Below are 15,246 nucleotides of genomic sequence, written 5' to 3' on the forward strand. Positions count from 1 at the left end.
AGGTCCAACAAGGATAGAAGATTTGGTGTAAAATGATAGCTCAGTACGTATTTGTCTCCTTAGCTCAGACTTGGGGTGATGCTATACTTATGTTAAGAATTTGGGAGGCTTGGTGGAGTAGAATTTATGAGCTTTTTTTAATACATAATTCTTCAGAAAACAATACACTTTCTCAGGCCCTCACAAAATTTGCAGTATATGCAGCCGTGCTAATGTTCCCTCTCTGAAATTTCACTTCCCTGGCTTATAAATCCTTGGAAGCTTTGGGAATATGACTTGAGCCCAGACAAATCATGCAGGGAAGTGGACAGATGGTACCATGAAAAGCAGAACTCATGGTGGGTCCATCACAACTGCATCGTTCACCAAAATCTGAGTCAAGTGGCCAAAACTCGGAATAACTTTCCCACTGCCACGGCAATACGTGACGAGTGTTTTTGCTTTGGGCCACGGGCAGGGTTCTCAAATGTCTTCAAGGGGAGAGACATTTCCTGGTGCCGCGGGCCTTCGGAGCTGTTTGGCCTGTGCCGGTGTAAGGTGACACGGGCTGGGGAGGCAGGGAGGATGGGTGCACATGTGGGCATTTCAGTCTGCATGGGAGGCTCCGACTCGAAGCGAGCCTCCCCAGGAGCTTCTCCTGCCGGTGACAGGTGGTCTCGGAGCATCTTTTGAGTGACAGGGGACCTGTGCCCAAGGAGCAGGGACAACACGCGCCTGCTCGGAGCAGCGGCGCGGCGCAGCCCCGGTGCCCCCTGCACCCACCGCCCCCGTCCCGGTGCCCTCCTGCCGCCGGGGCTGCCCCGCCGGGAGGTGCCGCAGAGGCGGGGGGTGAAGGCAGGACGGGCTCCGCGGCCCCTCCGCCCGGTGCCCCTCTCCTGCCGCAGGGGAGGAGGCTCGGCCGCCGCCGGCACCGGCACCGAGCGGTCCGCGGGGAGCCGAGCCGAGCCGAGCCGCGCCGCGGGCGGCATGGAGTGGGAGCTCAACCTGCTCCTCTACCTGGCGCTGTTCTTGCTGCTGCTGCTGCTCCTGCTGCTCCTGCTGTGCCTGCTCCTCCGGCAGCTGCGGGGCTCGGCGGGAGCAGCCCCGCGCCGCCTCCCGCCACCCCGGCAGCCCTGGGCTGAGCGCCGGGAGCCGGGAGCTGGGAGCTGCCCGCCACCGCCGCCTCGGGCCGCCCCCAGGTGAGTCCGCGACACGCAGGGAGGGTTGGGGGCCGCCCCCGGGGCCGCCTCCGCCTCTCCGCGTCCCCCGGGAAGGCACGGGCTGAGTGCTGCTCCGCCGATGCAGCATCCCCTGCCCTCGACCGCCCTCCGAGCCCGCGCTCTCTAGAGTAGCTATGTCTGCCACGTAAAATTCAGGGGAAATTTGAAGGTGCGCCCACCCTGCAGCTTTTACTCTGTAAGAAAGTATTATAAAACTCCCCTCAGTCTCTCTTTGCGGAGGAGGTTATGTTGGCTTTCATTTGGCGTGCAGAGATCCGAATTTGACCCCATTACAGAATTTTAAAATGTAGGGTTTTCCAGTGCGGGAGACACCTTTTAAAAGAACTTCTGCCCCCCGCCCCCAGCTTCAACCACATCTAATTCAGTTTTCCTCGTTTTACTCCACAGGAGCTCCCCAGGTAATGCCTGGGGCTGGTGTCGATGTAGTGAGGCTGAGCAGCTGCCGACTGCCCCATCCTGTGCAGGGCATCAGGGGCTGCACCGACAATGAAGCAATTCGGCTGCTGGGCCTTTAGGAAATTTGTGCAGACCTTTGGCTGCAGACCTTTCCCAGCACGCTTTTTGATAGCTCTGGAACCAGGGTGTCTTTCAGAGTGTGAGTTTACGTGAACATGAGTGCTGACCTGCGCTCACTCTGGTGAATTTCTGCACCATGGCAAAAGATGGACAGACACCAGTTTGTCCTTACAGGAAGGGCCTGTAGAGAAGCTAAGAATAGGTGCTATCAGCTGTGCAGTGAGATTGGCAAAAAGAAATTATTTTAGTGCTATAGAGCTGGTGTTCTTGTTTAAAAGTGTGGGGTTTAGGGGCTCTTCTTTAAGCCACATTTAGATGGCAGCTGTTGGGGCGGTGTGGCTGCAGGCAGCCAGGTCTCCAGCATTGCTGTGGGGTGTGTTTTTACAGGGCAGCTTGCTGCTAATTCAACAAGTGCCTCTCAGTGCACGATCTGCCTGCTCCGCTCCTGCTGTGCATCGCTCTGTTAGAAGGCAGCGTGCTGCGAGCACGAGGACGCGGCTGGAGGGAACACAGCATATTCCAGCTCTCCAGCCCTTGCTGCAGTGATCTGAGCTCTCTTCTCCTGCTCGCTGCTGGGTGACTTGGCATGGGGGAAGAGTCTGCTAATGGTGCAGGGGTAGTTACAATCAAGTTGGAGAGGCCCTCCTCCAGAGGGTGTTGGGATTGCTCTGGCCCTTCTTTCAGCTGGTTCACTATGGCTTTTTATTTCAAGCTTTTAAAATTGTTGCACACTCTGGGATTTAGAACAGGTCTTTTATTTGCATCATTACAGATCCATCATCTCTTATGCAGACTGTCCCAACGTGCAGTCCTGCTTGGCAGGGGCTTTGCAAGACACAGGACATGCTCTTTGGGGTGCTAGTCCTGGAGCTGATGCCATGCTGCCTCACACACCTCGGGCCATAAGGATTTGCTGTCTGTAGCCCCTCCTAGTGCCTGGTGCCTCAGCTGCCCTTCTCCACTCTTGGCTGGTTTTTTCAGTCATGGGAAAATGATGAGAGAACAATCCAGTGTAGCTTTCCCTGCCAGTGACTCATCAGCCTCGTATCTCTGCAGTTTTCTTGTTCTTCCTCTGTGAAAATGGTGGGAATGATTTTGGCCTCACATCAGTGATTAAAAAGAAGGTGACTAATGGTTTTGCTCAATTAATGTGAGTAGCCATAAAACTGCAACACATATTCTGCATGAGCACCAAGAGATTACCTTCAGAATGTGACTTCACAGATAAGTGAAGTGTTTAAAATCTTGACAATGATTGGGGCACTTGTAATAACTTGTGTTGCAGAAGCCCTTCATACTTACTGTATTGCATGGAGCAGAGAGATTGTGATTTTTGTAATGACTCTTTACAAGCACGACTGACAGGGCACAGTTGCTGTTCTCTGGAAAATGAAAACTAGTACATGATTTTTCTGACATATAAGCATTTTACACCAACAGTGCAGGAGAAAAGTTTATGGGGGCTACTCAGTGAAACATCTGCAGGTCAGAGGATTATAATCTCTTTGCTTTGTCTTGTTTTGCTACTAGTGCTGCATCTCAAATGTTGTCATTTCTCAAATACCTGCAGTGCAGCAATAAATACCTCAAATTCACAAGATGAGTGCTTCTTTTAAGTAAGCTCCATGTTCCAGTGCTGTCATCTGCAGTGTCATTTGGAAGGACAAGCAGGGGAGTTGTTTGGCATCACACACCCAAGTGGCATCAAACATCTGCTCCATTCAAACAATTTTCCATTTCTTGATGTGCGTTTTAGGGCACAGCTGTGGAGGCAGCAGTTTCCCCTCTGCGGATGGAAGGTGGATGGTTATACAGCTCTTCAGTGCTGGTGTTATAGGTGATTTGTTTTCCCAGAGATTGATGCTGCCAATCCTTTGATTGATCCTTTGCTCAGGAAGGAGGGCAGGCTGCCCCTGGTGCAAAGAGTCTGTCCCACTGTCCAGAGATCTTCTAGGAAGTTTCTAAATTCCCAGTGTCCAACCTCTCAAGAGAAGGTGTACGCCCTTTTGTTTAATCAGTGATGAGAGGCAGAAGTAAGCCAAAGGCTCTAAAAGATTAGCCCGATGAATCATCGAGGGAAGATGTAAACAAGCCGCAGGGTGAGAGAAAGACAAGATGGAATCGTCCGTAGGAAATTACTCCGGAGCCCAGCGTGTTGCTGAAGTGCACGGACACAGGTATCCTGTCCTGGGAGGGGGCAAGGTTTCCCTTCTGTCCAGCACCGAGGTATTGGGACACCTCATCACTGGGCCATTGCCGGCAACACCAGAGGGCAGTCAGATAAGGGCCGTGAAAAGCCCTTGGGGAATCCAGAAGGAAAGAGTAAAACAGGTCAATATGTATGCTTTTGTTAGCTAGCAGCTATAGGGCAACCAAATCATCTGCAAGTATTTGAAAGATACAAACTCTGAGGAAGAGGATAATTTATTTAACAAGATCTGTAACGGCACAAGAGAGTACAGATGGGGACTGCTAACACTACAGGCAGGAGAAAGTACTTGACAACAAGGTGTGTCAACTCAAGAAATGATCTCCCAGGGAAGACACACAAAGCTCGATGTTTACCCCTTGAAAATTAGACTGTCACTAGAGGGAATAATGCTGCTCCTCTCTTATGAAGAGGCACTAACCATGCTGTCACCTCTCTTCCTATCTGCAGATTAAAAGACACAAAGGCTCATTGGACCAGAACAGTTCCCAGTGAGGCCTGAGGAATTATGCCAGAAATGTCCTAATTTGGGTAATTACAAATACTCTAAAGCAAACACAGCAATCTGTTTCTTTTTCTGATGATTAATCTGGTGTGTTTTCACAGTGACAGGTAGTGGCACAGCTCCACTCACAGCCACAGCTGTGCAAGGCCTCCTCAGTATCTTTAATTTTTTGGCATTCCTGAGAAACTCTCTACTGTGTTGCTTCCTTTCAAATGTTGTTACATCTCTCAAATTCCACTTTGAAAATCCACCTCTGTGAAGGGCTGTCAAAATTCTAACAGTCATTTAAGATCTGTTTTGAGGTGCCTTGGGGGGACTTCAGCCAAAGCAGGTTTTCTGTTCAGGTGTATGGGCACATCTGAGCTGACAAAACTTTCAATACAGAATATGATGGTCCATCTTCTTTGGACTTACAAAAGATATTATTATTATTATTATTATTATTATTATTATTATTATTATTATTATTATTATTATTATTACTACTACTACTACTACTACTACTACTACTACTACTACTACTACTATTATTACTACTGTTACTTTGATATTTTACCACGCAGCAATGACTGCAGGTTTTAGAGAATGGGGAATATATTGCTTCATGTAGTTACAAAAATTGAAGTATTAATCAGTTCTGTGAGAAATCTATATAATTATTGGAGGAAATTTATGGAAAGCCTGACAAATCCAAATGTTACATGTTTTCAGTGTGACTTTCAGTGAAATTCAACAGCATGTGCTTCAGGTGGTTTCTCTCTGAAAATGAATATCCTATTTTTGATTCCAGAAAAATTATCATCAGAACAGATCTTGTCAATAGCAATGGTGTTAAAATGGTATTTTGCATTTCCTGGATAATTTTTTTAATAATTAGGGATAAAATGTACATCCTCAGTCTGCTTAGTTTATTATTTCTGTCTTTATGGGTGGGTTTTTTTAAAATTTAATTTTGTACTTTTTTTGCATCTGTGTTGACAGAAATGGCACTCTGCAAAAATGGTTAAAAGACAAGTCCCTGCTTGCTGAAGAATGCAGTTGATAGAGAAAAACAAATTAATTTTCATTCTAGCCTTTGTGCACAAGGCTTTACTTAATCTCCCTGTTAGCAAATGGCTTTTCTGCTTTTTCGAGATTTCATATGTTTAAAAGCTGAGTTCACTGCCAGTGTGCTGCGCTCACCAGGGCACACTCACACCTATTTAACACCTGGGAAGTGCTGTGTGCTGGCTTATTAAAATTTATGCCGCATTAAGGAGCCTGTCAAGAGGCTCACGCATGGTAATGAAGTTTTCAGAGGAATCTGGTCTTTCGCAAAAGATCACCTGCCTTTGGTAGAACAGGTTTTGCTGGAGCTTTGATTGATAGCTGCACACAAGTTTAACTGCTCTGCTTGGAGAAAGGATCGCTGGTGTATACTTTCCCTCCGTTGTTTTCTCTTCTTTTGGGGTGATTGATGTACTCAAACCAGTCCTTTTTACACAACGGGAATGCCAGGTAACACCAGACGTGGCATAAAACCTTGATATTCCCGTCCTGAAAATGAGAAAAGCCTCCCAAAAACTCCCGGAACTTCAGGTCATGGCAGCGTCGCTGACTCCTTGGGACAGCCTAGGGCTGCAGCTGTGAGCCCGGGGGGATTCTGATGGCCGGGGGCACCACGGGGGGAGTGAGGACTGGCAGGACGCAGGTGTGGCCGATAGAGAGGGGGGATCAGGCTCGATTACTTGCAGCTGAGGGTGGACACAGAGAGGTTAAAAGCACTGGGACAGGCCCTTGTTGGCTCTTCTGGAGAGAGAGGAGAGCTGGGAAGTGCTGTCCCGGGTCTTGGCTGCTGCCTGGGCAGTAGTGCTACCTTCTGGGGCAGCTTGGTGGGTGTCTGTCTGTCAAGAGGAGCCAGTGAGGATGGAGGGGCCCAGGGCAGAGGAGATCCAGGAACAGCAGGTGACGTGTTTATGTGTTTCACTATGCTTGGGTTATTGTGTAGGGAAGAGCAGGGCACCTTCGAGGCTGAAGGGAAATGTGTGTGTGAGGCTTTTTTGTCTTCTTCAGCCAAAGAGTTCCCAGGAGAACAGTGAGGCCTTACAAAGCAGGTGATGATGAGGGGTCTCCTGCTTTGCCAAATCTCCCCAGCACTTCCATAGCAGTTTTTGTGTCTGCATAGAGTATTTTCTGTCTGTCCTGTGAACACAGCTTAGCACCCTTTTCCTAGACAGAGGGGTACCATGTGTTGGGTTGATGTGTCCTCCTTTACTTAAAAATTGTGGAAATTAGACAGTATATCTTCTTGGTCTTTTCATAAGCCCCTAATGAAATAATTTTGTTAAGAGTGCCAGTAATTGAAGTGATGTCCAAAATTTCTTTGTTACAATGCACAGTTTGGTTGAAGTAGAAGTCTATAAGTTTTATAATTCTGCTTTAGTAAAGTCTCCTTTAAGGGACTTGTCTGTCTGCTGCCCTGATTCACATATAAACCCTTGGAGACTCATCAGCTGTCAGAAAATTATGGCTGTTTAGCAGAGGAATTAGAGGTCTGCAAAATGTTGTTGAGCAAAGAATAAGCATGGAGGAAAAGAGGTTCATTGCTGCTCTGCCCCAGCCCTGTACTCACATACCTCATTCAAACCTGCCTGAATTCAATCACTTTATCCATGGCTCAAAAAAACTGGGAGGGAAATGTGTGCCCCTGGCCTGTGTGTGCCCTGCTCATCTTCTCCTGGCTGTTGGTTACCCTGATTCCTCAGGTGGGGAAACAGAGGCAGAAAGTGGTTCTAAGCAGGGATACAGTGCAAGCCTCTGGTGGGGATCACCTGAGTTTGTGTGCCTCTCAAAACCTGGGTGTGGGCAGTCACCCTCCTGCCTCAAGGCCCCCGGTGGCTGAAGCCAAACATTTGGGTTCCTGGAGCTGAATACAAATGGATTCAGGGCTGCTCCTGCGTGCACTGTTGCCTGCCACTTGAATGCAGGTCAGAAAGCCAGAAGACTGCCAGAGAGTGTGTTATAATCCCAGCTAAGAAAGCTTGCAATCTGGCCTTCAGCTCAGGGACAAGAGCACTTTCCCCCTGGTCCTGTTGTGGTATGGAAGGCAGGTGAATGTACTTAAGGAAAAAGAGTTTGTTTTGCCCTCTGGGTGGCTGGTTACTGGGAATGCAGTGAGGAAACTTATTTAATGAACCCACAAACGTCCCCTCCACCCTGTGATAGCAGCTTGGTGGCCTTTACATGTGGCCCTAAGCCCCCAAACAAATTTTCTTTTCAACCTCCTGTTTCTGCCACCAGTTCTGTAAGTAACAGCAGGCTCCATGGAAAACACAAAGGTTTGATAGCATTTTAGGAATAGAAGACCTCAAGAATCAGCTAATGCTTGTGACAGGGCAGAGCTGTGTGACCTGTAACAAACTCATTTGTCTGCTTGTCTTAGCCTGCAGCTCTGGGAGTTTCTGTAGAAATAATTTAACTTTTAAAGGAAATGCCTAGTCATGGGACTGTGCAATATTAATTTAAACAGAAATTAAATTAAAAAGTGATGGGTTTTTTTTTAAATCTTGTTCCTTCACTTTAGTCTGGTCCTTTGAGCCTAGTCAAGGCATGGCTGGATTTCTCATTCGGTATTTGAAAGCTGTTTGCTTGATATCATTTATGAATATCAAATTTAAAAAAAAATGGTTTTCTTGCCCAAAATCTGCCTTGACTGCAGAGATATCTCACTGTTGTAAAATGTTTCCCCTTTCAGTTTTCCTTTAAGGGGAATTATTTGAACACTGGCAAGCGCTGAAATGCTATTCACTGCTAGTACAGAGGAAGGCATGAAATGCTTTTGTGAATTGTGGTGATTTTGGTTGCAGTCTCCACTGAAGTAAGCTGACTAATCAAGGGGGTTTACTGTTTTCTCTTTTGTTCATCACAGCTGTTGGGTTAGTTTGCAGTCTTTTGGGCATTAACTATTTCCTCAATGTGTGACATATAACCCCAAATTAAATGCAAAGTCTTAATAAGCGTTGGTGACAAAAAAAAATTTAAAAACCCAAACCAGGACCTTTTATTTTTTCTGCTATTGATCCTATTGCATCTGTATTGGATTTATTTTGAGCTCAGCAGGGTTTTCCTGTGTTAAAGACAAGCTCTTAGCATGAGCTTATCTATTCTGTGGAAAATTTGGCTGACAGAAGCCTGCTCAGTTTGATACTACAGAAAGCAGAGCTGGTGGAGGACCTGCCTGGAGCTGCTGGGAATGTTTGGTAAGCAGAAATATTCTGGGATCAAATATGAGGGTGTGTGGGTAAAAAAAGCCTTCCTCTTTTCCCCCGTAGTGCCGCACTTCCCGAGCAGTGCCACGAGATGGCGCGCGTTCTGTAAGGTTCAGCCCTCCTTCAAACCCCCTGGGACTATTGGATATATAGGAAGGGATTTCAGCAAGTCAGCGTTTACATTATTCATCTCTTCACTGCCCCTTTGACTATTACCATACCTATTTTTGAAAAAATTGCTGCTGAGCATGGCTTAAGGTGCTTCAACTGGAGTTCCTACAGTCACTGAGACGGGAAGCCTGACAAAAAGCAGGCATCCATCCTCCTCTGCCACTGTGTTCAGGAGAGGAACTTGTGGTCAGTTGGTATTAAGCTGCTTACAGCAATTGTTTATATTCCTACACTGGGATGTAGATCCTGGTGCAGCATGGAGGCTGGGCTTGCTGACAAGTTGGTGTTTCCTGGTTTCTCCCTCTGGTTGGAGGCACAGCAGCTGCTCCCTGTTCCTAGGCCCTATGGCATTGCCTCTTGTTCGGGTCAGGTGCACCTCTCAACCCTGAGAGGCAATTCCTAATTAGCCATAAATATTTATTTATTTTGGCTGAAGGCAAATAGGTAGTTTAAGTCCACAGCTGTCTTCAGCAAATAATAGCACACCAGGAAGGAGATAGGTTAGCCATTAAAAGAATAAATGCATCTGCTCCTGCTTGGTAGTTTGGATGCAGAGTTTAAACGTGCTGGTTTGCCAGATGCCATGGCACAGATGGGATTGCACCACCTTTTCCTGCAGCTCACTGCCTAATGCTGCAAGTCTGCACTGTTGTGCCTAAGGGCTTTAGAGGTGTTGGAAGGATCAGGGCAGGAATTTCTTCCCTCTTAGCAGTCCAGAGTTAGGAGTTGTGCAGTTAGAGAGGAATAAGATTTGCTGTGTTGCAAAATTTGTGTGACAAAACCTCAGTTTCACCCATGCCAGGGGATAACAAGGTCAGGATGCTTCTCTCTTCGCATTCTGGGAAGATGATTTGACTGGCTCAGTTATGACATCTCTTTCCTTCTTAACTCCACTCTTGGATCTGGGCATTTGCTTTTTTGAGCAATGACCTCCAGACCTGGAATGGAATAGCAATTTCCTTTTTAGGATTTTGATTACCTGGAGTGTGGTCAAGCAGGTGGTGTTGCAGGCAGCTCATGAGAAGTCAGCTGAACCACCGACTGAAAATAGATACAACAAAATGAGGAGCTCAGGAGAGAGGAGAAGGCAGGGAATGACATTTAACATCAGGCATCTGTGGTTCCCCTTGCAAATGGGGTTATCCTGTAGCATCTGAATGCCAAAAACCCACTCTGGTCCTTGGTCTGGTGAGGGGTCAGGATATGTGGCAGGAGTTACATGAACACATCAAAACCAATTTCAATCTGTAGTTTAGGGTTTAGTGCTTGCTACTAGTTCTTGGGTAGAGATTTGCATCAAGGCACTTTTATTAAGAATAAATACTGTTTTAACCATATCACTCCTGGACAAAGAGGCTTGAGGTTTCATAGGAGCCTAAGAGTGGATCTTGAAAAGACTTGCAGCCCCTGACTTTGAATTCATCCTCTAATCTGACAAAACTAGCATTAAAAATGCTATCAGTAGAAGCAAGGAAACCAAGTTTTCCTTTGTGAGTACCTGAATAATGACTATTATTGCCAAGTTATTGCTGGGCATGGGAGGGGGAACACATTTCAGTGAACAGAGCTGCAGTTTGCATCAGGATGTTCTTTGTTTCTGGACTTTAACCTGGCTCTGGTTTACCTACAGCTCTGCTGTCATTAACACTGCAAGTTGTTGGTATGCTATATTAATTGTTTTAACCTTGAAAATGTGAGTTCAAGTGACAAAAACTCCACTAAAAGAGGAGATGCAGAGGCCCTGAGGTTTTTTAGAGGAGCAATACCACGGGCATTTCTCTGCAACTTGTAGGTTATTCCCAGGCAAAAAGCTAGTTTAGGTAGAGTAAAAATATTCTCTCATACAGCCAACTCTTTAAAAATATAATGGAGGTGAGAAATTTAAACTACTGATAGTGTCCTATTTTTAACAGTAGGGCCAGTAATCCATGGAGGAAAAAAACCCTTTGTGCCTGGCAATTATCAGGGTGGGATTAGTAGAATGCTAAGAAATGCTATTTTAAATTGTCTTTTAATATTTTTATTGAGGTTGGGGTTTATACAGTGACAAACCCTTCAGCCTTGATCTTTGTGGGTCCCTTCCAACTCAGAATATTGTGTTTCTGTTGATGGTGAATGACAGTGAGCAAGAGAAGGTTTATGGAATTTTGTCCTATCCATGGTTATGCCCAAAGCCCCATGTTTGAATGGCTTTGTTCATGCGTAATCCTTTGAGTGACCTGCTTGCTTTTAAAGTTTAAAAATTAAGAAATTAAGATATGGAGCATTTTACTCTAGAGTGTCTGTGTGTGTGTTGGCAATGAGGAATTAAAAAACACGTTACTTATGTGCTGACAGTTTAGGCAGGTTTGTCTCAGTTCAGGTGTCAAAATGTATTGTAGAAACCAGGAGAGTGGCTTTAGAAGTCTTGAGCTAAGTGCTAAAAATATTCTTGTTTTTTTGAGTACTAAACACGAGGTATTGAGGATTATATGGAAAGTTATAGACAGAATGAAATTAAGTTCCAAACAAATCATTAAAGCTCTGTGGGGCACAAATGTCTCCTGATAAAACTGTCGGGTTATTTGGGTTTGATGTGGGCTCCCTGCAGTTTGAAATGAAATGAGACTCTTAGTCAGGGTTTTGGTGAATAGCCACTTGGAAGGTTGAGATAACCATGTTTTAGAAACTTAATGAAAGGCTGAAAAGAAGTTGATGTAAGCTTTGGTTTTGTCTCCAGGCTTACTTCTTCATAATCAAAGCAGAAATCTGTGGGCCTGGTTCTGCTCTTCCTTATGGGAGCCAAGGCTTTTGCTGTGTCAGGTGAGAACAGCCACATGGAGGTGGGAGGGTGCTTCTTATCCTGGCACCTGCAGAATAATTTATGGGTTCTTTTCTTCGTGAGTCAATAGGTAAATCAAGGAGGTAGTTCTCAGTGACACAGAGGTCCTTTGGCAAGTAGAGAGAGAAAGAACAAAGCAGAGCAAAGTCAGTAGCTTGTGACTTGAAACCTGGGCTCAGTTATCTGTTCCCTGCAGTGACCTTGGGGACACCACTGAGCCTCAGCTTGCCTTTATTCTCCGTTTGAAAATGAAGATAATGCTGTTCCTGTATCCCAGGACTCTTGTGTGGCTTCTAGGGGAAAAGAAAGAGGCCTTGTTACAAGACCTCACTTAGAAGTGTTTTAGGGAACAGTAAATGCCAAGCCCACACTTGTTTAGTGACCTTATGCCAGTTCATTTCAGCTAGACTTATTTCTCTTCTCCACAGAGAGGGAAACAACCTCTCATGGGTGGTTTTTACTTTTGTGCCTCAGATTTCTTGAATTTCCATTAAGCTAAGAGAACTCAATTCTTTTTCCTCTCTTCTCTCCTAAGTAGAACTAATGGCCTTAATTGTTAAGGGAAACAGCTTTCTGAACTTGGATTGGTTGCTCTGGATAGGTACTTAGTGCTATCCCAAAGTTCCTGCATGGGGGACAAGAGAAGTGTTTGCTGTTGTAGATGCGCTGTGCCCTCATACACCATTTGTGTGTGGAAGTGTAGAGCACCAAGCCCAAGTGATCTGCTCATGATAAGCTGTAGCTTGGAACAACTAGAAATGCAGGGATACAGCCTGAGCACCTGGCTCCTTTTCTCACTCCTTTCCCTAGAGGAGGAGTCCTTATCATGAGTAATGAGGGATGTAAACTGTGTTCCTCATGGAGAATTAGCCTGGAAATCAATGCCTTAGTACAGGGCTGTAGAGCTGTCCTAGTAACCAAGAGTAGCAAGCATCAAGGACTAGAATCTGGCTCCAGTGATTTGTCTTTGCTTGAATTGAGACTATTGCACTGATGGCAACCTTGTGATGCGTCTTACTCTAAAGACAATTTCAAAGCAACCTGCACCTCCTCTGAGTAAATGAAAATAACATTGTTTTCCAGTAAGAGAGATTCAGCTGCCTGCTGCTGTAATTGGTATGAATGCCTGTACCTCCCATTAACCTCTTCACATTGTACTGGTGTCCCCAGAGAAATCAGGAATCTGTCAGAGTGCTGCTCTGTAATGGCTTGTGGATTAGAAGTAATGAATCACTTGCAGGAAGTTGTCTTTGCTGGAATATAAAACAACATTGAGTCTCCAAAGCAACTCTCCAAGTGCTTTAAGAAACAACAAAATCTTCTACTTTGTACTCTTAGCTGTCCTTCAGCAGCCCCCTGATGCCAGCACATGCAGCAAGGAACGCATTTTATAAACTTTCTGTCAGTGGTAAACTTTGAAGTTGTTTTCCCCTGCCTGTAAACCAGTGAAACTCTCTTCTTGTCCCTTATTTTAGTGGTGTTACTGCTTAGCGTTGGCCTCACACCTTCCACCCACGAGGTGCTGGAGTGCAGCACAAAGCTCTCTCCAATTGTGCTGAGCTGTCCTCAAGTAGGAGCTCAGGGAAAGGAGGCACTGGGAAATTTCTATCCTCTGGCACCAAGTCTGGAACAAAACAGATTCCTCTCTGTCAGTGTTAATCAAATCATGAACTTGAAACTGCTCGATTTTTCCCACCCTCACCTTTACTTCTGACAGTGGTTCATCAAGGATTTTGGACTCTGACTTCCATAGAGACATTCAAGTGTGGAAAAGCATTAACGGTTGATCTTCATTTATAATTCCATAAGCAAATGGTCTGCTCCATGGAATTTCCAAAGCTTGAAATCTCCCTTGGTAAGCCTATTGTCCCTCAGTACCTCTACAATAGGCTTTTAAAATATTTTACAAGGAGATTTTATTTTTAGGAGGAAATATTTTAACTAGGACAATAACAGGCCTTGGCCTTTCTATCCTGTGTGAGAAATGCTTTAATGTGATATGCTCCAACTCTGTTTGATAAATTGAAGGACCTTTGCATTTTCAGCAGCTTCTGGATACATAGCAGAGCAAACTCTGCTTTAAGGAGGGCCTTGCTCTTTTATTCTCTTCTGTGATGCATTTAAAGGTAGTTACATAGGATCACATAACAGCTCAGGAATAGCATTGGTAGCAAAATGAGGCACAATGCTTTTGGGCAGGAGCTGAGGACCTGCTGGGAGACTGCCTTAATACAGCAAACCATCCATCTTGCTGCTTATTTATTGTTTACTAACTCCTTACAACAACTTCAAGGGGCTGTGCTTCTGAAATGAGCTGCTTTTGTCCTAGCTTTTCATCCCCCTGGACTTTTCCATTGTTTCCAGAAAAACACACAGATGTGTTTTAGTGCTGCAACAGACTCTGAAATTTTTTCAAGTCCCTATTAGAAACCCCACATCAAATTAATTATTTCTCCTATCTGATGACTCCTGCATGCCCTCTTGCCTTCCTGTCCAGCTACAACCCCAGGATGTCACTCTGTGTGCACAAGTCTTGTGCCTGGAAATGGATTGGGAACTGACAGGGCCCTGCTTGCCAAGTCTCAATGCGTGCCAGAGCTAAATATACTATTAAGGCAATGCCACTCTTTTTCTGATATTTTACTGCTGGTTTTTGTTCCAGGTGTTTGCAGCTCTGTGTTAAGGAAGAACTGGAAGTGCACTGTGCCAGCAGCAGCCCTGGGAAGCAGACTGTTACATCCTGGTATGATTTTACTGGTGATTGAAGATGCAAAGAGCAGGGAGGGGCTTGGAAGGTGAAAAGATTATGACCTCATGTGGTTTCTTAACTTGTGTGAAAATTTGTCTTCATTTTTAAAAAATGAGAAGAAGAATTAAACTGTATCTAGAAGCCTTCATTTGTGACTTGTGGGTGGGCGCTATTGACTGTTAGAGCTGCTGTCAGCTGAAACACCTGCCCAGGGTGGCCATGAAGGTCTTGCAGCTTGCTGTGAGTCACCATCTCCAACTGTTTTAGCCTAACTTGAAGTGTTTCTGCTGAAGTGCAATCACTGCATTTCTCTCCAGGCACATTTTCATCTCTTCAGGTTCATCCTGGATTTGCTCATAGGGCTATTCTTACCTTTTCCTTTTGTGTTCAAATTGATGCAAAGGCTGGAATTCTGTGATAATCAGATCTATTTTCTTTTCAAACATCAGCTCTTTCCAAATGGCCTGGTGAATCTTTCCCATGGTTTTACTCTAACATTTCCCCCTGCTCCCCAGGCCTCTTTGCTTAATGAAGTTATGTAAATATTCCCTTGCTTAAACACACATTGATAACATTTTAGATTGACTGGAGTGAGTTTTACTTCCAGCGTCCATTGGCAAGAAGATCCATTCTGTTTAACCTTTTCCTACCATTGCAATTCATCATGCATTACAGACCCTTTCCAGAGCAGAAAAATTTTCTGTGTTCTCAGTCCCAAGATTCTTTTCCTTGTTATTCACTGATTAGAAATCCAATGGTAGCCTCCCATTGACTGAATGTTACCTCACGTTTGTTCACAAAGAACAGA

General features: G+C 45.3%; 1 protein-coding gene across 1 annotated transcript in view; it reads left to right on the forward strand.

The window, feature by feature from the left end:
- The first annotated feature begins 966 nt into the window (after positions 1-966).
- Positions 967-15,246, forward strand: part of ANXA5 (annexin A5) — a 36,229-nt gene continuing 21,949 nt past the window's right edge. The window contains exons 1-3 of the mRNA XM_036382662.2: positions 967-971; positions 1,060-1,178; positions 14,352-14,432. Coding sequence (XP_036238555.1) covers positions 967-971; positions 1,060-1,178; positions 14,352-14,432 — 205 coding nt within the window. The remainder of the gene's footprint in view (positions 972-1,059; positions 1,179-14,351; positions 14,433-15,246) is intronic.

The sequence above is a fragment of the Molothrus ater genome, chromosome 4 (assembly GCF_012460135.2).
Source record: "Molothrus ater isolate BHLD 08-10-18 breed brown headed cowbird chromosome 4, BPBGC_Mater_1.1, whole genome shotgun sequence".
Lineage (NCBI taxonomy): Eukaryota > Metazoa > Chordata > Aves > Passeriformes > Icteridae > Molothrus > Molothrus ater.